This window comes from Aspergillus eucalypticola (genome assembly GCF_003184535.1).
Source record: "Aspergillus eucalypticola CBS 122712 chromosome Unknown BO83scaffold_22, whole genome shotgun sequence".
In the NCBI taxonomy this organism is placed as follows: domain Eukaryota; kingdom Fungi; phylum Ascomycota; class Eurotiomycetes; order Eurotiales; family Aspergillaceae; genus Aspergillus; species Aspergillus eucalypticola.
Genome location: NW_020290296.1, coordinates 437,830 through 456,014, shown reverse-complemented (window position 1 = coordinate 456,014; position 18,185 = coordinate 437,830). Strand labels below are relative to the sequence as shown.

Sequence of the window (18,185 nt, the reverse complement as noted above, 5' to 3'; positions counted from 1 at the left end):
GTCCCTCTTGGCTCCGGAAGGGATCATTCTATCCACCGAGGGGGTCTGTTACTTTCACTAACTCAACTCATAGTTTATTGAGTCTGAACTAGTAATAATTAACAGCTACCGCGCAGCTCCTCCCAGAGTCGCCCAGCCCCATTGATCGCACTTTGGCCCTGGTGTCACTTCTATTCTACCCTCTTCTCAGTCTCTATTTTCCATACAGGGCCTTATCCAAGAACAATTTTCTCCGAACACTTCAGCTTTTCCTAGCACCAAACACAACTTCATCTTCGGCATTGACCGCGCACCCGCCGGAGCTCTCTCTTTCCCACCCATAATGTCTTCTTCAGATGAGGATGTCGTACGCCGTCCGGGGCGCAGTACAGGTGCCGGTCAACCAGGCAGTCCGTCTGCAAGTGAACACAGCGAGGCTCCGGCGCGAAGTCAGAGTCCCGCGGGCTCGGATGCGGGCAACGCGAACGGCTACGATGATGCGGATCTGTTTGGTTCGGATGCTTCCGACGGAGGATTTGGCGATGATAATGAGTATGATCAATTGCCCCTGTTGCTGGAGAGACATTCATTGACTGGTAAACAGTCGACCCCAGCGGACGCTCGATGACGAAGAACTCGATTCCGGAGATGACGTGGATCGCAATGATCGGGTTGGAGAGCCCATGGACTATGAAGGAGGCGCAGACTATGAGGAGACAGTAAATATCATGGACATGAGCTTGAGCCGGGCGCCAGAGCCTGTGACTTCGAACGGTGAGGTATGTTCCACAAGCATCCACCTGCTGCATGACCCCGGACTCACCATTGCCCATTCTAGGTCTACACAATGCCAGTACCCCCTTTTCTATCCGTTGAAACGGAAGAGTTCAACCCAGAGACCTATGTTCCACCTCCGTTCACGACAGCGGCCACGTCGCTCTGCTGGCGCCATGACCCCCAGAACGAGTCGCTGCTGCAATCGAATGCACGAATCATCCGCTGGGAGGATGGTTCCATGACATTGCAGCTGGCGTCCGCGCCAAAGGAGCAATACCGTATCTCGACCAAGCCACTGGCGCCTCTCAGCAAGTCTGGAGAATACGACACCAAGCTAGACTCGCACGTTTATTTGGGAGCGGCCGCAGAAGCCTCATCGGTCTTCCGGTTGACGTCCCATCTCACCCATGGACTTACGGTCTACCCGACGACCGTGGAGACTGACGACGCCGTGCAGCGTCTGCAGGAGTCGCTAGCAGCAGCAGCTCGTGGTGGCAAGAAGACGCTGGACGGATCGGCGCCGGTTATCGAAGTCAAGGAGGACCCCGAACTCGCCAAGCGGCAGGCAGAAATGGCCGAGCGCGAGAAGCTGAAGGCTGCTCGTCGCCGCCAGCAGCTTCAGGACCGCGAGATGGACCGTGGCCGTCGTCATGGATTCACCCAGCGCACCGGAGGTGCTGGTCTCACAGTGGGTGGCCTGGAAGATGACGACGGTCTCCTGACTACCCGGCCTCGCGCGAAGAAGCCTCGCAGGCCAAACCGTCGGGGCGAGATCTATACCGATGACGAAGAAGAATATGACCGTCGCGGACGCACTCGCGAAGACGAATACGACGAAGACGATGGTTTCCTGGTGGGCAGTGACGAAGAACCAGAAATCGTCGATGATGACGACGAAGAAGATGTCTTGGAGGATGAAGACGAGGACGCTGAGGGCGAAGAGGAAGACCTTCCACCCGCCAGACCGCGACAGAAACGAGCCTCCCCCGAGGCTCCTGAGAGAGGCACTCCTCCAACCCGGAAGAAGAACCGCTACATTGTGGACGATGATGATGAAGAGTAACGGTTCCTCATTTCTAAGCCATATTGACATCCTCACTTGCTTCTTCTAATGACATTGTAACTGTATCATCCATTCTGGGAGTCATTCTTCGGGCGCATGCATGGTCGTCACCACCCATTCAATGTTATATTTTTGATATCATACCAAATATCTACAAAACTAAGGAATAACTAACGGACTCGGCAATATGCAAATTTGTACATACCGTACCGCTAGATCTATCTACATTGCTAGTAATATCACAAATTCACGAGACTAGTCCCTCCCAAAATAGAGATCGGAGTATATAGTATGATTGTCATAAATCGTAAGATTAGGCACCGTTAAATCGAACCCCGGTAATATGAATATGGCTCCCTCCACCCATATAGTCACCTTATATCGATGAAAGTCTTTATCAACGATGCCGGGTCTACTGGGCACCCGCACCATCCGGATAATCACTTGGCTCAAAACCAAACTTCGGAATGACATTGCGCGCGCTCTGAATGATGCGCATACACAGCGCATCACGCTCATGGCACGATTCCTCCTCCTTGGACCCGTCCGTCTTTGGTATAGGAAGGTGACGTTCCTCGACAGGCAGCGGGTGCGAGCGATGCCAACGTCGTTGCCGCTCCTCCATTTCCTCTATAAGACTAAGCAGGCTAGGCCCATCATCTGCACCCGGGGGCATACCGGCCGGATCACACGGCCCTCCTAGCACACGGTATCGCACGGTTTGCCGTAGCCAATCCTTCCAGCCTTCCGTAGGGTTGGGGGAGGCATCAATTGCTGCGGCGTAAGCCGGTGGTGCCGATTGTCGGCCGAAGTCGACGGCGTTGACTTTGGATATACGTAGCCAAGTATCGGCGATGACGGTTAATAAGGTGCCAGTGAAGGTGACATTCTGCATGCCTGTTGTGAAGCGGAGGGGACAAATTTGGCAGCGGATGACGGCTTGGGCGGTTCTGGATGCGATGTAGAGGGAGCATAGGTTGTGATGGGAGATTGGAAATGGGGCGAGAGAAGACAGATGGCTGAGACAGAGGTAAAGGCATGATAAACAAGGGCATTGGCGGTCGGATTCCTCCGAGTCCGGGGACGAGCCGGCAGAGGACTGCTGGAGTAAGGATAGGTCTGGTGGAAGGGTGTAGAGATTGGCTGCTGATGAAGAGACATTGGAGAAATCAGGCCATGGACTGACTGTCGTTGGTGCTGCATCTATTGATTTGTTAAGGAGGAATTGCCCGGCGTCAACGTTGCTATTTGCGTCCGCAAAGAAGTTGGTCTGCCCCGTATAGTCTGACGGGGCGGTCTCGGCTGACTCAATGGTTGATGGTACAAGGGAAGCAAATTCCGAATTATTGGTCCATGAATCATTCCCTGAGAGTCCAAAAGGTGGTGATAGATCTTCATCTTCTCGCATACGCTTCTTGGGAGGCCGTCCCATCTGTTTCTGTAGGGAGTAGTGGCAAGTGAGACTTTGTTTGACGCAGCGAGTGCAGCCAGTGGGCTCTCCGGAGCATTTTAGCTTGCGGCTTCCTAACATGAGAAAGATTGATTAGCGCCAGGCAGTTTCTACTTCAGCTTGACAAGAAGTCAGACATACTGCACTCATCACAGGCCGCATGTCTTTTCCCCCGCGCCACGCCTGTTGCGGCGTCACTCATGGAAGCATTGCTTGAGTATACAGAATGTGGTTGGCTGCATTCGAGAGAGAATTGCTGGTGCATCATGCTGCAGAGCCAGCGCAAATTTGTATCGGCTTTCAACTGAGCCACAAAGGTAATATGATTATTAGGTAGTTGATCTTAAAACTTCATAATAATGATTGCTTGTTATCGATAAAGTTGTGTGCCTGAGGCCAGAGACGGGATCGATAAGAGAGGCGGTGTATCACGTGGGCGGTATGTCTTTCCGCAGATCGAGGGCAGCAAAAAAAAAGTCGTCGAAAAAGTCGAGCTTCGAATTCCTTCCAGCAGTGCTTCGATCCTGCACAAGATTCTGCCCACTCGGAGTGTTCCTTCGTCGCCATGAGTGCTGCAAAGGTTTCCAAGAAGCGCAAGGCTGTCACCAAAGATGTCGAGGAGGAGGCCGGTGTGTTCTCTGGCGACGAATTGAACGTCGGCGACATCGATGGTGCACTTTCGGACGATGCCAACGACTTATCAAGCGACGAGGAGGATTCCGAAGTTGAGTTGGTTGACGACTTCAGCTCCGATGAGGATGACGATGAAGAGGAGTTGGACAGCGATGAGATTCCCTCCGACGGAGAGGCGCCTCTCAAGAAAAAGTCCGGCACACCAGCTGCGGACTTGGAAGTACCTACGAACGACGACGAGAGCTCCAGCGAGGAAGAGCAACCCAACTTCCGCATTGAAAAGGATGCCAATGGAAACGACCGTTACGTCTACGACGAGATCAACCCAGACGACAACTCCGATTACTCTGACGTCGAAGAGAATGCGAATACGATCGGTAACATCCCGTTGTCCTTCTACGACCAATACCCCCATATTGGCTACGACATCAATGGAAAGAAGATCATGCGTCCTGCCACCGGGGAGGCTCTGGACGCTTTGCTTGACAGCATTGAGATCCCCAAGGGCTTCACCGGTCTAACTGATCCCTCGACCGGTAAGCCTCTGGAGCTGAGCCAGGATGAGCTGGAGTTGCTGCGCAAGGTGCAGATGAACGAAATCCCCGAGGAGGGCTACAACCCATACGAGCCTTTGATGGAATGGTTCAGTAACAAGCAGGAAATCATGCCCCTCAGTGCTGCTCCGGAACCCAAGCGTCGATTTGTTCCGTCGAAGCACGAAGCCAAGCGGGTCATGAAGATTGTGAAGGCCATCCGCGAAGGTCGCATCTTGCCTTACAAGCCCCCGTCCGAAGAGAAGGAGGAGGACCTCGAGCTCATCAATTATGACCTGTGGGCAGACGAGGCCGAGCGTCCAGACCACCCCATGCACGTCCCTGCCCCTAAGCTTCCTCCGCCAGGCTACGAGGAGAGTTACCACCCGCCTCCGGAGTATCTCCCCGACAACAAGGAGCGCAAGGCCTGGCAGGAAGCCGACCCCGAAGACCGGGACCGGGAATTTCTCCCTACCGACTTTGGCTCTCTTCGCAAGGTCCCTGGTTACGGCGAGTTTGTCAAGGAGAAGTTCGAACGTTGCTTGGATCTTTACTTGGCTCCTAGAGTTCGCCGCAGCAAGCTCAACATCGACCCGGAGAGTCTGCTCCCCAAGCTGCCCAGCCCTGAAGAGTTGAAGCCGTTCCCGTCTGTCTGCGCCACGGTGTTCCGGGGACACAAGGGCCGTGTACGTTCTCTTGCCGTCGACCCCACGGGTGTGTGGCTCGCCACTGGTGGTGACGATGGCACTGTCCGCGTTTGGGAATTGCTCACCGGTCGCCAGCTGTATAGCGTCAAGGTGGGTGAAGAGGATCCTGTCAACGTTGTCCGCTGGAGGCCGAGCAAGGATGCCGTGGTCTTGGCTGCCGCAGCCGGTGACGATATCTACCTCATCGTGCCCCCGATTCTCGACCCCGAACTTGAGCAAGCCAGTTTGGACCTTCTCGACGCCGGCTGGGGATACGCCGCTTCGAAGCCCGCCCCGAAAGCCTCGGAAGAGGGCAAGAAGACCACCCCTCCCCAGTGGGTGCGCCCCTCGGCCGCTCTCGCCGACAATGGCGTGTGCGCCGTCATTCCCCTCCGCTACGTGGCCAAGTCTATCTCGTGGCATCGCCGCGGTGACTACTTTGTTACCGTCTGCCCGGGCTCTTCTACCCCGGCATCCATGGCCATTGCCATTCACACTCTGTCCAAGCACTTGACTCAGTACCCCTTCAGCCGGCGCATCAAGGGTGGTGGCCCGCCCCAGACCGCGCACTTCCACCCCTCGAAGCCCATCCTCTTCGTTGCCAACCAGCGCACCGTCCGTGCCTACGATCTCTCCCGCCAACTGCTCGTCAAGATCATTCAGCCCGGTGCCCGCTGGATCTCCTCGTTCGACATCCATCCGACCTCTTCCACCGCTTCGGGCGGAGACAACCTTATTGTCGGATCCTACGACCGCCGTCTGTTGTGGCACGATCTTGAACTCTCCCAGCGCCCCTACAAGACCCTCCGTTACCACCGGAAGGCCATTCGTGCCGTCAAGTTCCACCCTAGCGGCCGCTACCCTCTGTTCGCAGACGCCAGTGACGACGGCTCTCTCCAGATCTTCCACGGCAGTGTCACGGGCGACATGCTCAGCAATGCCAGCATCGTGCCGCTCAAGGTCCTCAAGGGCCACAAGATCACCGGCGAGCTCGGTGTCATGGATCTCGACTGGCACCCGCGCGAAGCCTGGTGTGTCAGTGCCGGTGCGGATGGAACCTGCCGGTTATGGATGTAATTATTATAATTGGTCTTCCTTGTGTGTATCCTGTTCGAATTTACATGGGAGGCGTTTTGGTGTGTGCATAACTAAATTTAGAGTTTCTGATATCCAAAAGTTCATTCACTCCTTCATTGGGTTGTTTGCAGTAGTAGTTCAAACCAGTAGTAATCAGTATTTATTAGTAGCAATTAGTAATCGTAAGTAATCTGGACTTCCTGGATTGAATGTTCCTCAAATGATCTGTCATTATTCATCACTTTTTTTTTGGATCCCTCCACACTCTCTATATGCACACAATGAAGAAACAGCACAAAAGAGATAATAAGTAAAAGAAACAATCCCAAGGTACATCGATGTATGTACACACACCAAAACGAACAATAATCTAATAAGTTATTATTTACACCACACCACCACTCCAATCCCTCCTCAACTTCTCATACTTCTTCAAATCCGTAACACTAGGCCGAATGAACGCCTTGGCAGCGACAAAGTCCTCGAACTTGATACTATCCCGTCTCTTAATGGCCGAGTAACCAGCGCGACGAAGCAAACTGCCCAGATCAGCACCACTGAAGCCCTCACACTCCTCGGCAAGTCTGCGCAGATCCTCATTAAACTCGATAGGCAAGTTCCTGACGAGGGTCTGCAGGATCTCGACACGCTCGAGCGGGCTGGGCAAGTTGACGAAGAGAAGGGTTTCCAGACGACCGGGACGCAGCATAGCCGGGTCGATGATATCGGGCCGGTTCGTGGCCGCGATGACGTAGAGGCCTTGACGGCTGCTGCCGAGGCCATCGAGTTCAGTGAGGAGGGTGTTGACGACGCGGGCGGAGGCTTCAGAGAGGGTATCGTCACGACGGGGGACGAGGGCGTCGAGTTCATCGAAGAAGATGACGCAGGGGACGGAGGAGCGGGCGCGAACGAAGACCTGGCGGACGGCGCGTTCGGATTCACCGACGAATTTGTTGAGAAGTTCGGGACCCTTGACGCTGATGAAGTTGGCGCGGGACTCGTTGGCCACGGCTTTGGCGAGGAGCGTTTTACCGCAACCGGGGGGACCCCAGAGGAGGACGCCGGTGGGAGCGGTGATACCGACGTTGGCGTAGATTTCGGGGTTCTTGATGGGTTCGACGATGGCGGTGGACAGTTCGTCGCGAATGCCGCCGAGGGCACCGATGTCAGCCCAGGTGGTGTCGGGGATAGTGGCGAAGCCTTCGCGCTTGGAGGAGGGTTGGATCTTAGGGAGGGCTGTGAAGAAGTCGGCGTTGGAGACGAGGACAGTTTGGGTTTCGTCGCCGATGGGCGTTTCTTTAGCGTGGGTGATGAGGCGGCGGAGTTCTTTGACCTTAGGGCTGATGATGTCGGCTTCACCTTCGATTTCCATTTCCATTTCCTCGCCGCTGTTGGACTTGAGGAGTTCGAGGTAGCGTTTGATGGCGGCGGCACCGGCGGTGGCAACGAGGTCGTTCAGATCAGCGCCGACAAAACCGGGGGTGCGTTTGGCTAGGGTCTTGAAATCAAGGTCGTCGACGAGACGCATCTTGCGGGTGAGGGCGCGCAGGATCTGCTCGCGAACGGGCTCCGAGGGGACGGTCATGTTAATTTCCTTGTCGAAACGACCTCCGCGACGCAGGGCTGCGTCCAAGCTGTCGGGACGGTTGGTGGCCGCAAGGACGATGACGGGCTTTCCGTCGGTCTTTTCGAGGGCCAGATCGTCCATGCAGGTGAGAAGTTGGGCGACAATGCGCTTCTCCATCTCTCGTTGAGCGCTTTCACGCTTGGGGGTGATGGCGTCGATTTCGTCAATGAAAATTAAGCAGGGCGCGATTCGCTTGGCTTCTTCAAAGTATTCGCGGAGAGCCTTCTCGGACTCTCCTGACATGCCGGAGATGACGGATGGAGCGGATATGGAGATGAAGGGGACGCCCAGCTCGGCGGCGAATGCGTTTGCGATCATGGTTTTACCGCAACCTGGCGGACCATGTAGCAGAACACCGCGAGGAGGCTGAACATTGGACGACATGTAGACTTGTGGGCGTGTCATGGGCAGGATGACAAGATCCCCGAGCTCCTGCACGACATCGTCCAATCCACCCAGATCGGCCAGACTGATATGTGTGGGGGGAGAACGGTCGACTGCGGCCTCGGCCTTGCGGCGCTTGGAGGACTGCGATTCACCACCATGGTGCCGTTTCTTCGTGGAGGTAGAAGGTGGTGCTGTTGACTCGGCGGTGTTGGATTCGCTCTGTTTCGAGGGCTTCGAGCTGTTGGTTGTATTCCACATACCAACCAGGCTCTTGTTGAGGCTGTTGGATTCCTGCTCCCGTCAGCTACCTCTCCATTGCTAGCCAGAATCTAAGCCGCTTCTGAAGGCAGGTACCCCATGAAGCGGCGCGCATGTCGCATACCGGTGCCGGTGGCTCCTCCAGACCTTCAAAGTCGCCGTCTATGGAGTCGTTCTCATCTTCCCCGAAGACGTCGGCTTTCAGCACTTCCACCACGCGCTCGATGCTGTCTTCAAGAATGCGCTTCGGCTTCCTGTTCAGGCTGGAATTGGACCGCTTGATGGTATCGTAAATGCTGGACACCGACAGGCGGAATTGGGCATTCTCTGCATTGTCATCGATGATTTTGCGTACGATCTGGTAGATCTGTGTATAGCGAGTTTAGCGATGATCGCATTGATATAAGCCGAGGGACGAGTCGCAGCACTTACATCCTTGTCGAGGCCCTGCCTCAGCGTCGGCCTGCCCCCACGACGCATCTTGAAATAGAGCAGGCGCTATGAATGCGATAATCGGGGGTGATAAAGATCCCCGCTGGCGATGAATTCCCACAATTTTAGAGACCCGGAGAATTGATGCGCCGGCGGAGAGCCCCAAAATCGTCTGAAAACACCGGCAGATTCCCGAGAAGTGACACTAGTCCATATGGGGCAATAGGACGATAACGGACGTCATCTGCGGTGGACTCACTCACTGCTCACTAGTTATCTATCATTCTATCACCGCCGGCCTTTGACTGCTTCCCCTCAAAGCATCCTCGGGAACAAAGCAACATGCGCTGACAATGGGAAACACAAACAGCACCCATAAGATTTCTGCTCAGGACCGGTAAGACTATCCATATTATCTTAATGGGATTCGCCGTGTTGCTGTCTCCATCAGCGCCGACCGGCATGGGTCACGAGCCCCCATTCCCCGTCCCCGACCGATCAACTAACGCTCTTAACGCTCAGGGCAATCCTTGACCTCAAGAACCAGCGAGACAAGCTCCACCAATATCAGAAGCGAATTACCGTCTTGACAGACCGCGAAACCGAAATCGCGAAACAATGTCTCGCCAGGAATGACCGCAAGCGCGCTTTGCTTGCCCTGCGTCGCAAGAAGTACCAGGAGTCGCTACTAGATAAGACCGACAAACAACTCGAGCAGCTCGAACAGCTTACGGGGCAGATTGAGTTTGCACTGGTTCAGAAGGATGTTCTTTTCGGCTTGCAGCAGGGGACCAAAGTCCTGCAGACCATTAACAAGGAGATGGGTGGCCTTGAGGGGGTGGAGAAATTGATGGGCGAGACGGAGGAAGCGAGAGCCTATCAAGAGGTAAGCTTCTATTGCCAGTGGTTATCTGAGAAGGGTATTCTGGATTGGATGCTGACTAGTTGGTGGTGGTTCTACAGGAAATCAGCGAGATGCTTGCTGGACGCTTGTCCACTCAGGATGAGGATGAAGTTGAAGAGGAACTGGAGGCTTTGCAGCGGGATACGCAGGGTCCGGTTGTCTTGCCGAATGCGCCCAGCTCTAAGCTCCCAGAGCACGTGGAGGGGGTCAAGGAGGACGAGCATGCCGCGGAAGAAGAGGCCCAAGTCGAGGAGCGGACTGCAATTCTTGCTTAAGACTGTGCCATCCATATGATCTCTTTCTTTCGATATTAGCATTGCCGGCGTTGGTGGTTTCAGGAAATTCAAGTATAGTATAGCATTGTTAGATATGTTTCGCTATTTGAACGCTAGCAACTAGACCGTCGAAACATGGATTGGCGTGCATTATCTTGATAGAGCCCAGCTCAATACCCAAGGCAGTCTCCGTAGCTTCTGATCAATCATTCCAGTCTGTCACAGACCTCATACATTCCAGGCCAGCATATAGCCGCCCCATGTTCAAACAAACACTGAAATCCGATCCATGTTACTCGCGCTCACAGAATCCTGCTCCCCACCCCATTCACACCCTGGATAGCAACATGATCACCCGGATTTGCAGCCGCCTCATACAAGAAACTGATTGGCTCCCTATTTAGGGCCATAAACTGTCCCTTGAAACCAATATACCCGACCTTGGTGACGTCTTCTTCCCCATCGCTCCAGTTATCCTCGAAGAACAGAGTGATGGAGGTAGTCGCGTTCCAATGCGCCCGGTTCAGCGGCAACTCGAAAACATCTGCGCCCGGCATAGGTTGGGGTATCTCGACTGTCTGCGTGGGCTTCAGGTCCGAAGCTGTTCCGAAGTCCAGGTCGTCGCGATTCTTGAATAGCTTTAGGGTCTTCGGGGCAGATGGGGTGGGAGCGGTGTATATGAGGAGGGAGTGGACTTTGACTTGGCCGGTGAACCTGAGGTTTATTTTTTTTCCTAGATTAGCAGCTGGTTCATGGATAAGATGGTGGTTGTGGTGTAAAAGACTGTTGAATGCTGGGTTTGCGACAAGAAGCTGAGATGAGGGGCATTTGGCGGGGTATAAAAACCACATCACAAACAGCGAATCCGGTCGATAACCACGACGATTTTAAGGGGTGTAACATACGGAATATACATCAGCAGCTGTTCGTCTGCGTCGCTTTCCAGCTCCGGCTCATCATCGAGCCTTTCGGCCCATGTTTTCTTGACAATCGCCGCGCCGGACTTGGGACTGGCCTCTGCAGGTGGAACCCGGGTTAGCATGCACAGCACGACTTGCAGCGGGTGCTCATATCGCGTTTTGCCTACCGTTTAATGTAGTGATCGAGTCAAACTGGATTTGAGAGTAGAGGAGAGATTGAATTGCGGGGGTGATGTCGTTGGAATGATCATGGCCGTCTTCTCCGTGGCAATGGCCGCCGTGATCGTGGTGGTGGTGATGACCTGACATATTCGACTTGGGAGATTTCGAAAAGACTGACACTGATCTATTTATATGTCTGATTGGTAGAGTTTTATAAATCTGTGGACTGCGGTGTGTCCGAGATTGTAAGAATGGTTGACCTTTTAACAAGAAAGAAAGAAAGATGGGTCAGCGTTGTTGTTCTTCGGCAAAAGGACCGTCTGGCTGCTGTAAAATGATGCGCATCATGATCCAGGTGACCGATTGCTTGGTTCATTCACCACTTAGGTACGCTCTACACCTGTAAGCATTTATTATTTCTTGTGTTCTGCTGGAATAGCAGAATTCACTAATACTAATAAATTCTACAGGTAACAGAAACCAATATGCATCTCTAACATTCTATAGAGGTCAACGCTGACGGGTATAGTACATGCAGGCATGTCGTCAATCACAATCACTAATAGGTTCACCATCATATAAGTCCCATCAAGTTACGCACTATGTCCTATAGCTCAATGAACCTGGTAGTAGTTCGGGGCGTATTCGAGAAGGTAGTTCTTCTCGATCTTAGTGATATCGCGGATGAAGGTCTTCTCGCCGGTCTGTAAGATCTCATGGAAGATGACCCAGTCGGCTTTCCGATTCTGTATAGCCCAATTAGCAAATGACTGCAAATATAGAAGATAACTCTGTATTGTCAACATACAAACATCAATGAACTCGGGTGAGCATGGAGAGTCAGGCCTCCGCTCACCGTCTTAAAGGTACCATCGGGTTGCATCTTCGCGGCGTGTGCGAAATAACCGGTAGTAAGACACCTACGAATCTGTTCCGCAAGTTTACTTGGGTCTTCTTGCCGAGACCGAGCGGAGAGAGTCTCGTCGACCTGAATCCCAAAACGCTCAAGATATCGCTTCAACTGGCCCCGAATGCTCACAGCCCGCTGCAAAGATCGAAAGTTCAGAAGATTGTCACGGCACCATTTGGACCCCTTCTTTCCTTTGGTGATAAACGCTTGGTACACGTTAAGATACGTTAGATGATCGCCCTCTTCAACTGCGAACTTTCTCCGGTGGCTCTCCGATGACTTCCTGTCGCCTTCATGCTGAACCCATACGGTCCCTTGAAGACTCACCATGGCAGCAATAGAGAGGATCTCACTTAAGCAGTTGAAAGATGGAGCTGATAGCAGCACCTTTGCCATCATTGGATCGACTGCCAGCTCTGCCATGCGCATCCCATGGGGCTTTGTGAGTTTGGCATAGTCATCAACTGCTCCCAAAGAGTACAGCAGCTCGAATGCGCGAATAACAAGCTCTGTAGGAGGGGGAGTCAGGAAGTCGAATCGTACGATGTTGTCGATACCCAAAGCCTTGAGCTGCATGATCACAGGTGCTAGGTTTGACCGCTGGATCTCCGGAACGGTGGCCTCGGGGAGTTGCTCATAGGCCTGCTGCGTGTAGAGGCGGAAGCACTTCCCAGGTTTGGTACGCCCGGCTCGGCCAGCTCGCTGAACAGCCGCTGCCTTTGATATGGGCACTGCGGTCAATGTCTCTATGCCAGTCTGCGGGTTATAAGCTCTTAATTTGGCGAAACCGCAGTCAATGACATACACAATCCCGTTAATAGTAACAGATGCTTCGGCGATGTTGGTCGACACGATGACCTTGCGGGTGTTTTCTGGTGTCGGTTCAAACACGTACATTTGCTGGTCTGTTGTGAGGCCAGAGTAAAGGGGCAACGGAAGTATACTCTGCGCCTTGGGATGCAGCGTTGCGGCACGTTCAGCGATCATCTGCACCGTGGTATCAATCTCTTCTCGGCCAGTCAAGAACACCAAAATATCACCTTCTGCCTCTTGAAGATGGATGTCGAACACGGTTTTGACTGCGCGTTCGACATAGTCTTCTGCAGGGTTCTCGAGAAAGAGCATGTCCACCGGATACATGCGACCTTCTAGACTGATGATCCTTCCCACCTTGCCGCCAATTTCACCGGATTCCGGACTGCTGTCAAACTCCTCACCAGCGAAGAAACGCAGAAAGTCTTCAGCTTGCAAGGTTGCACTACTGACCACAATCCTAAGCTCCGGCCGTCGTTTCATGATCTTCTTCAGGATACCCAGGAGGATATCAGTACTGAGGGACCGCTCATGAGCTTCATCCACCATGATTACAGAGTACCGTGACAGCAGAGGATCTACGAGTGCCTCCCTAAGTAACATTCCGTCTGTAAGGAACTTGATCCTGGTGGAAGCCGAGGTCAAGTCCTCAAAACGAATTGAGTAGCCCACCTCTTCGCCGAGCTTGCAGCGCATTTCCTCAGCTACCCTAGCGGCCACCGTGGTAGCGGCCACCCGACGTGGCTTAGAAATATTAGCCTTTCTTTTTGCATCCGAGTTCATCTGAAGGAAAATCATACCTGTGTCACGGCTATGGCTTTCCCGTCTGCACACCATCCTGCTTGGTCGAGATACTGGGGTAGTTGGGTTGTTTTCCCACTTCCTGTTTGTCCAACGACAATGGTCACCGGATATGTTTCAACCAGGTACAACAAGCTCTGCTTGTGTCTTGCGATTGGAAGCAATGCGGCCGGCTTGTATAGAGCCGGGATAAAGCTGGTGGACAGATCCAGCTCGGAAGCCATTGCGACTGGGCCTTGAATGATAATGGACCTAGGAGGTGATTTGCAGCACCGGTTCCAAGCAGGGGCAAGCTATTATTGCGCTAGACAACCCCAGGTAAGCATATTGAATTCGCAATTTCCGTGTCAGCTGCGCAAGCCTTGCACTGCCAGAATTGAATCCAGATTCTACTTTTGACGAAGTAGATATTGTTGGAGCAACTGCAGCAGTGCTTACCTAAACACCGGGTCCATCACGTGGCGCAACGTCACTCCGCGGGCATCGGAAGTGCGAAGGGGGCTGAGAGGCTCCGAAGCTCCAATCGCATCATCCCCAGCTTGCTTTCTGCCTGTTGGGCAAATTTCCTGGTCGCATAAATACCTCCAAGGCCTGCGAAAGCTTGGCACTCTTCTCCACCTTCTAGACAGCAAGTTTGCAATATTTTAACGCTGCCTAAGTTGCTCTCACGATGTCGGAAGAAGACAAGACTGTAGGTTGTCCTCTATATCCCGCTCCTTATACCTCATGCCCGGCCACTCACTCGCAGCCAGACTCCCAATAAACTCTCCACTGGACCACTTAGTCCCAATCCCGAGTCGCCGACTACTGCGCGCCCTCTCGATTTTGATGATGAACCCCAGGAAACCGGTGTTACCGCAGCGCCGTCAACAGCCCCTACTCAGCAGGGCGCTGCGGAAGCTGCCCCGCCTAAGCCACCCCGCCCATTGAGCCCCCGTCAACAGGCCGAGAATACTCTCAAGGAAGCGTTCCCCTCTATTGAGGCATCGGTGATCAAGGCAGTGTTGGTGGCCAGTAACTGGGATGTGGAACGGTCATTCCATGCTTTGCTTAGTACGTGTGGTTTGCGACGGACAGTACTGCTATGCGCGGTCACTAACAAGTCCCTTTAGGCATGACGGATCCCAGCGCTGCCGAACAAGATGCGCCGCCCCCGAAGCCACCACGCCCAACTGCTGCGCAGAGGCAGCTAGAAGCGGATGAGATGTATGCCCGTCAGCTGGCCGAGCACTACAACCGTCCTGCGCGCCAACCCCGTTGGGACAACGAGTACCCACAGCAGCGGCCGCGAAGGGGAAGCGATGGATCGGAGGAGAAAGAATACAGCTTTTTTGATGGTCGGTGATATGGATCTTTACTACGTTATCTTGGTCGCTAACAGCTGGCCTGTATAGATGATCTCCCGGTGATCCGCGAGAACCTTCGCAAAGGATTTTTAGATACCCAGACGAAGGTCAACTCGTGGGTCCAGAACCTGAAGAAACGCCTCGACGGCGAACCCGAGGCCGGCCCTTCTGGTCAAGACCAGCCTGAAGAGAACTACGGTAGACCTAGACGGAGCGGAGACCTAGGTCGTCGAAGCGGCGATCGCGAACGCTACGATGCCGATCATCGCATTCTGAACGACGACTTTGCCTCACTTGAACTGAGAGATGCGGAAGGTACGTTAACCCTGTACTTTCCCTAATTCTGCACTAGATTCACATTCGAATGCTGACCTCCGTTCGCAGCTCCTCCCCCGCGCCCCCCACGGCCCCTCGCCAACCCCAACCTGTTCAAATCCTCATCACCTTCCCCTGATCGACGCAAGGTCTCTTTCCAGGAGGGACCGCCTACTGAAATTGACAACCTCTACGATGCCTCTGAGCCCGTCAGACGTACGTCCCCCGCGACAGGCAAGTCGAGCAAGTGGCAGCCTCTGTCGACTGTTGACCCTTCGCCCGTCGGGGAGCATGACCCATTCAGTCTTGGCGACAGTGATGATGAGAAAGAAAAGGAAGCCAAGGCCAAGGAGCAGAGCACGGCTGAAGCTGGGCCGGCCAGCGAAGCGTCGAAAGACAACAGCAGCAAGGCCGAGAATGCTGGCAAGTCGTAGGGCTTGTTCAGTGATCGATTAATAATTATGAGAGTTTCCTTTTTTGCCTCCTCCCCGACACATGCCGTTTCATCCCTAGCACCACCTGTCTGCTACATGTACTCTTCATACCATTACCCTGATAATGGCCATATGGCCGACGTTAATGATACCAAAGACTGCACTAGTGGGAAGTCCCAGAGACCGTTCCATCCCTAACGAGGACTATGAATACGACGAATATTACCACAATTAGTAGTAGACCGCTCAGTCATGTCCATCATATTATTCCTTTCTAATTAGAGAATAAACGGGTATCACAAGGAAAAACCAACCCAAACAAAAAGAAGCAGAAAACGCCATAGATACCTAAAATAGTCATACTAAACACACAATCCACAACCCCAGGTTAGATTCTTAACAGCCATCTATCTCACTCCGGCAAACCCTGCTGCTGCTGCTGCTCATTCACGAACCCGCGCGGCACACCAGATTCTTTTCTTAGATCCTTAATGACCGCCTAATAGACAGCGTCAGCTTCCGTCCCTCCGGAACAAAGTAAACATATAGCACATGATAGATATGTAAGAACTTACAGCAAGAGCATCCGGATTGACTCCATTCTCAATCAAGGACACACAAAGCGACAGCTCCGTGCGGTCTAAATTAGTGTTCTGGATGAAGTTCGGATATAGTTAGTCAAGCAAGCAATCAATCAATCAATTCGTTGACCGGGTGTATATTATGTGTCTTGTCAGGTGAGATGACACCAGATCCAGTCTCGACCAGAAAGTCTGGTCTATTACCGCCTGGCATGCTGGCGGTGTCCATCTCACCTAGAGCAGCAGTAGATGATAGCAAAAGCTAGATTATTCGATGGTAACAGTAATAATTATAAAGTCAAAAGAAAGGAAAACGCCAGGCAGAAGAATGATAGAAAATCGATGGAGGGGGTGGGTGTGGTGTCACGTACAAGAAGGGTGGAAATCTCGTGAAGAATGTCAATAACTTCGCGGGCGGCCTGGCGTTTGTCGTCGGCTTGGGAGGGCATTTTCGGGGAGGGAAAATGTAGTAAAGTCTTTTGTTTGGAAGTGAGGATTGAGTAAGAGGAGAAGGAACAGGATGATGAAACGATGGACAGAATGCTTCAAAGTGTATATCGGGGAGTATAGAGTATAAGCTATAGATAGAAGTTGACTGGAGTGTAGATTGTAAATAGTTAATTGAAGGTATTCATTCCTATCCGGTCTTCAACTCAATATTACTCGAATACTCAGATGTAACGTCGTATTGTAAGTATGGTACTGCGGTGGCTAGCGTATTATGCACTATACCTAGATGGGACATGGGAGTATCTGTGATTGGTTTTTCCTCTACTAGAAAACTTCCAGTTACTCTTAACAACTCGGGCAATCGAGCTGAATTGAGAGCCATTGGACCTTCGCATGACATTGGGTATCTGCTGAATCAGAGGAGAAATCTCTAGTGAACTATTCTTCGTGCTCCGGGATAATTGTGGAACCTCCCCTGTCAACTCCCCATCTTCCAAACGATCGTGAATGTAGATCCTGGAGGGGCTCTTCGGAATGCCACCAGCGGATCTGACTCCCAGTCTGACCATCTCAGACATCCATTCCATGAAGAGAGACCAGGCCCTGGAGATTCTTGCCCAGATTTCACGCGTCGAGAAGAAGACCTTTCCCGCTAACGAGGCATTCAGTTTCGGTGAGGAACTCTGGCGCAAGAAACCCAACACGAGGGTTCTGTATGTGACCCGTGCACCACCGACTCCGGGTGATGTCCGCCCAACCTTGCTGGCCTATGCCGTCTACGTCCGTCAGAAGGGAATAGCCCTACTGCACAAAGTTTGCGTGGGTGAAGCCCATCGCCGCCAGGGTGTCGCGATGCGGCTCATGAACTATATTCGAGCTCGTCTACAGAGCGAGGGGTGTCAGCAGATCCAGCTATGGGTCGACAAAGCCCGCTCGCCCGCTAGATCTCTATATGTCCGCAATGGCTTCAAGGAGCGTGACCAGATCCCGGACTATTATGCGCCAGGGCGTACCGGGATCAAGATGGTTCTGGATCTTTAGCTGTAGCGTGGGCCCTGTACCCGCCCTGTCGTGCCTAAGCATGGCCTTCGGCCCCTCGATAGACAGGCCCGATCCCCCTACCCCTCCGCTTTACGCGGTGGAAAGGAGCCACAAGACTTCTCCTTGGTACTTTTTGTTCAAAACTAGGGTGGCTTTGCCTGTCAAATACCCTCCCTTAAGCCTTCGGGGAATACGAACGCTATTGAGAGGGAGGGGTTGGGCCGGCTATGCTCCTTTGTGGACTCCTGCAAGCCATCCCTTGCAGGCGCGTGCATTCGCAACGTGAGCTTGAACTCCCGCGCCGCGAACCATCCATCTCTAACCATTCCCA

General features: G+C 53.1%; 10 protein-coding genes across 10 annotated transcripts; 5 read left to right on the top strand and 5 right to left on the bottom strand.

Moving 5' to 3' along the window:
* The first annotated feature begins 111 nt into the window (after positions 1 to 111).
* BO83DRAFT_343241 (Paf1-complex subunit LEO1) lies at positions 112 to 1,971 on the top strand. Its single transcript, XM_025528687.1, has 3 exons — positions 112 to 531; positions 584 to 758; positions 818 to 1,971. Exons 1-3 carry the CDS (start codon positions 323 to 325, stop codon positions 1,817 to 1,819), a joined length of 1,386 nt encoding a protein of 461 aa, XP_025385542.1. The 5' UTR covers positions 112 to 322; the 3' UTR covers positions 1,820 to 1,971.
* Positions 1,972 to 2,098: 127 nt separating this feature from the next.
* BO83DRAFT_439572 (Zn(II)2Cys6 transcription factor rglT) lies at positions 2,099 to 3,589 on the bottom strand. The gene is made up of 2 exons (XM_025536186.1): positions 3,411 to 3,589; positions 2,099 to 3,343 (listed from the first exon to the last, which is right to left on the bottom strand). The coding sequence occupies exons 1-2, from the start codon at positions 3,535 to 3,537 to the stop codon at positions 2,232 to 2,234; spliced, it is 1,239 nt and encodes a 412-aa protein (XP_025385541.1). The 5' UTR covers positions 3,538 to 3,589; the 3' UTR covers positions 2,099 to 2,231.
* Positions 3,590 to 3,792: 203 nt separating this feature from the next.
* On the top strand, positions 3,793 to 6,264 carry erb1 (ribosome biogenesis protein ERB1). Its single transcript, XM_025531795.1, has one exon. The coding sequence runs from the start codon at positions 3,835 to 3,837 to the stop codon at positions 6,196 to 6,198; it is 2,364 nt and encodes a 787-aa protein (XP_025385540.1). The 5' UTR covers positions 3,793 to 3,834; the 3' UTR covers positions 6,199 to 6,264.
* A 209-nt stretch (positions 6,265 to 6,473) lies between these two features.
* Positions 6,474 to 8,969, bottom strand: BO83DRAFT_419281 (putative AAA family ATPase/60S ribosome export protein Rix7). The gene is made up of 3 exons (XM_025534876.1): positions 8,903 to 8,969; positions 8,595 to 8,837; positions 6,474 to 8,503 (listed from the first exon to the last, which is right to left on the bottom strand). The coding sequence occupies exons 1-3, from the start codon at positions 8,948 to 8,950 to the stop codon at positions 6,584 to 6,586; spliced, it is 2,211 nt and encodes a 736-aa protein (XP_025385539.1). The 5' UTR covers positions 8,951 to 8,969; the 3' UTR covers positions 6,474 to 6,583.
* Positions 8,970 to 9,255: 286 nt separating this feature from the next.
* BO83DRAFT_419280 (ESCRT-III subunit protein VPS20) lies at positions 9,256 to 10,230 on the top strand (the record flags this gene model as incomplete). The annotated part of the gene is made up of 3 exons (XM_025534875.1): positions 9,256 to 9,299; positions 9,425 to 9,788; positions 9,866 to 10,230. The coding sequence occupies 3 exons, from the start codon at positions 9,256 to 9,258 to the stop codon at positions 10,079 to 10,081; spliced, it is 624 nt and encodes a 207-aa protein (XP_025385538.1). The 3' UTR covers positions 10,082 to 10,230.
* Positions 10,163 to 11,448, bottom strand: BO83DRAFT_380634 (PITH domain-containing protein). The gene is made up of 3 exons (XM_025531794.1): positions 11,169 to 11,448; positions 10,987 to 11,098; positions 10,163 to 10,795 (listed from the first exon to the last, which is right to left on the bottom strand). Exons 1-3 carry the CDS (start codon positions 11,308 to 11,310, stop codon positions 10,384 to 10,386), a joined length of 666 nt encoding a protein of 221 aa, XP_025385537.1. The 5' UTR covers positions 11,311 to 11,448; the 3' UTR covers positions 10,163 to 10,383.
* A 198-nt stretch (positions 11,449 to 11,646) lies between these two features.
* Positions 11,647 to 14,062, bottom strand: BO83DRAFT_439567 (putative ATP dependent RNA helicase). Its single transcript, XM_025536185.1, has 3 exons — positions 13,687 to 14,062; positions 11,972 to 13,630; positions 11,647 to 11,909 (listed from the first exon to the last, which is right to left on the bottom strand). The coding sequence occupies exons 1-3, from the start codon at positions 13,909 to 13,911 to the stop codon at positions 11,778 to 11,780; spliced, it is 2,016 nt and encodes a 671-aa protein (XP_025385536.1). The 5' UTR covers positions 13,912 to 14,062; the 3' UTR covers positions 11,647 to 11,777.
* Positions 14,063 to 14,220: 158 nt separating this feature from the next.
* On the top strand, positions 14,221 to 16,030 carry BO83DRAFT_343223 (CUE domain protein). Its single transcript, XM_025528686.1, has 5 exons — positions 14,221 to 14,378; positions 14,440 to 14,740; positions 14,800 to 15,024; positions 15,082 to 15,348; positions 15,418 to 16,030. The coding sequence occupies exons 1-5, from the start codon at positions 14,358 to 14,360 to the stop codon at positions 15,780 to 15,782; spliced, it is 1,179 nt and encodes a 392-aa protein (XP_025385535.1). The 5' UTR covers positions 14,221 to 14,357; the 3' UTR covers positions 15,783 to 16,030.
* Positions 16,031 to 16,049: 19 nt separating this feature from the next.
* Positions 16,050 to 16,969, bottom strand: BO83DRAFT_380631 (mitotic-spindle organizing protein 1). Its single transcript, XM_025531793.1, has 3 exons — positions 16,735 to 16,969; positions 16,358 to 16,435; positions 16,050 to 16,281 (listed from the first exon to the last, which is right to left on the bottom strand). The coding sequence occupies exons 1-3, from the start codon at positions 16,810 to 16,812 to the stop codon at positions 16,195 to 16,197; spliced, it is 243 nt and encodes an 80-aa protein (XP_025385534.1). The 5' UTR covers positions 16,813 to 16,969; the 3' UTR covers positions 16,050 to 16,194.
* A 378-nt stretch (positions 16,970 to 17,347) lies between these two features.
* BO83DRAFT_410183 (GNAT family N-acetyltransferase) lies at positions 17,348 to 18,140 on the top strand (the record flags this gene model as incomplete). Its single annotated transcript, XM_025534196.1, has 3 exons — positions 17,348 to 17,822; positions 17,855 to 17,870; positions 17,894 to 18,140. The coding sequence occupies 3 exons, from the start codon at positions 17,348 to 17,350 to the stop codon at positions 18,138 to 18,140; spliced, it is 738 nt and encodes a 245-aa protein (XP_025385533.1).
* Between the last annotated feature and the right edge of the window lie 45 nt (positions 18,141 to 18,185).

Coding starts and splice junctions, on each gene's coding strand:
- BO83DRAFT_343241 (XM_025528687.1), top strand. CDS start 323: ATGTCTTCTTCAGATGAGGATGTCGTACGCCGTCCGGGGCGCAGTACA. Junction 532..583: donor GGATTTGGCGATGATAATGA/GTATGATCAATT, acceptor ACTGGTAAACAG/TCGACCCCAGCGGACGCTCG. Junction 759..817: donor CTGTGACTTCGAACGGTGAG/GTATGTTCCACA, acceptor TGCCCATTCTAG/GTCTACACAATGCCAGTACC.
- BO83DRAFT_380631 (XM_025531793.1), bottom strand. CDS start 16,812: ATGCCCTCCCAAGCCGACGACAAACGCCAGGCCGCCCGCGAAGTTATT. Junction 16,436..16,734: donor ACGAGATTTCCACCCTTCTT/GTACGTGACACC, acceptor AACTTCATCCAG/AACACTAATTTAGACCGCAC. Junction 16,282..16,357: donor TCAATCCGGATGCTCTTGCT/GTAAGTTCTTAC, acceptor GCTGTCTATTAG/GCGGTCATTAAGGATCTAAG.
- BO83DRAFT_439572 (XM_025536186.1), bottom strand. CDS start 3,537: ATGATGCACCAGCAATTCTCTCTCGAATGCAGCCAACCACATTCTGTA. Junction 3,344..3,410: donor TGCGGCCTGTGATGAGTGCA/GTATGTCTGACT, acceptor TTCTCATGTTAG/GAAGCCGCAAGCTAAAATGC.
- BO83DRAFT_343223 (XM_025528686.1), top strand. CDS start 14,358: ATGTCGGAAGAAGACAAGACT. Junction 14,741..14,799: donor GTCATTCCATGCTTTGCTTA/GTACGTGTGGTT, acceptor AAGTCCCTTTAG/GCATGACGGATCCCAGCGCT. Junction 15,025..15,081: donor AGAATACAGCTTTTTTGATG/GTCGGTGATATG, acceptor TGGCCTGTATAG/ATGATCTCCCGGTGATCCGC.
- BO83DRAFT_439567 (XM_025536185.1), bottom strand. CDS start 13,911: ATGGCTTCCGAGCTGGATCTGTCCACCAGCTTTATCCCGGCTCTATAC. Junction 13,631..13,686: donor AAGCCATAGCCGTGACACAG/GTATGATTTTCC, acceptor AATATTTCTAAG/CCACGTCGGGTGGCCGCTAC. Junction 11,910..11,971: donor ACCCGAGTTCATTGATGTTT/GTATGTTGACAA, acceptor TGGGCTATACAG/AATCGGAAAGCCGACTGGGT.
- BO83DRAFT_380634 (XM_025531794.1), bottom strand. CDS start 11,310: ATGTCAGGTCATCACCACCACCACGATCACGGCGGCCATTGCCACGGA. Junction 11,099..11,168: donor CTCGATCACTACATTAAACG/GTAGGCAAAACG, acceptor TTCCACCTGCAG/AGGCCAGTCCCAAGTCCGGC. Junction 10,796..10,986: donor CAGCTGCTGATGTATATTCC/GTATGTTACACC, acceptor AATAAACCTCAG/GTTCACCGGCCAAGTCAAAG.
- BO83DRAFT_419281 (XM_025534876.1), bottom strand. CDS start 8,950: ATGCGTCGTGGGGGCAGGCCGACGCTGAGGCAGGGCCTCGACAAGGAT. Junction 8,838..8,902: donor GGCAGGGCCTCGACAAGGAT/GTAAGTGCTGCG, acceptor CGCTATACACAG/ATCTACCAGATCGTACGCAA. Junction 8,504..8,594: donor TGGAGGAGCCACCGGCACCG/GTATGCGACATG, acceptor TGACGGGAGCAG/GAATCCAACAGCCTCAACAA.
- erb1 (XM_025531795.1), top strand. CDS start 3,835: ATGAGTGCTGCAAAGGTTTCCAAGAAGCGCAAGGCTGTCACCAAAGAT.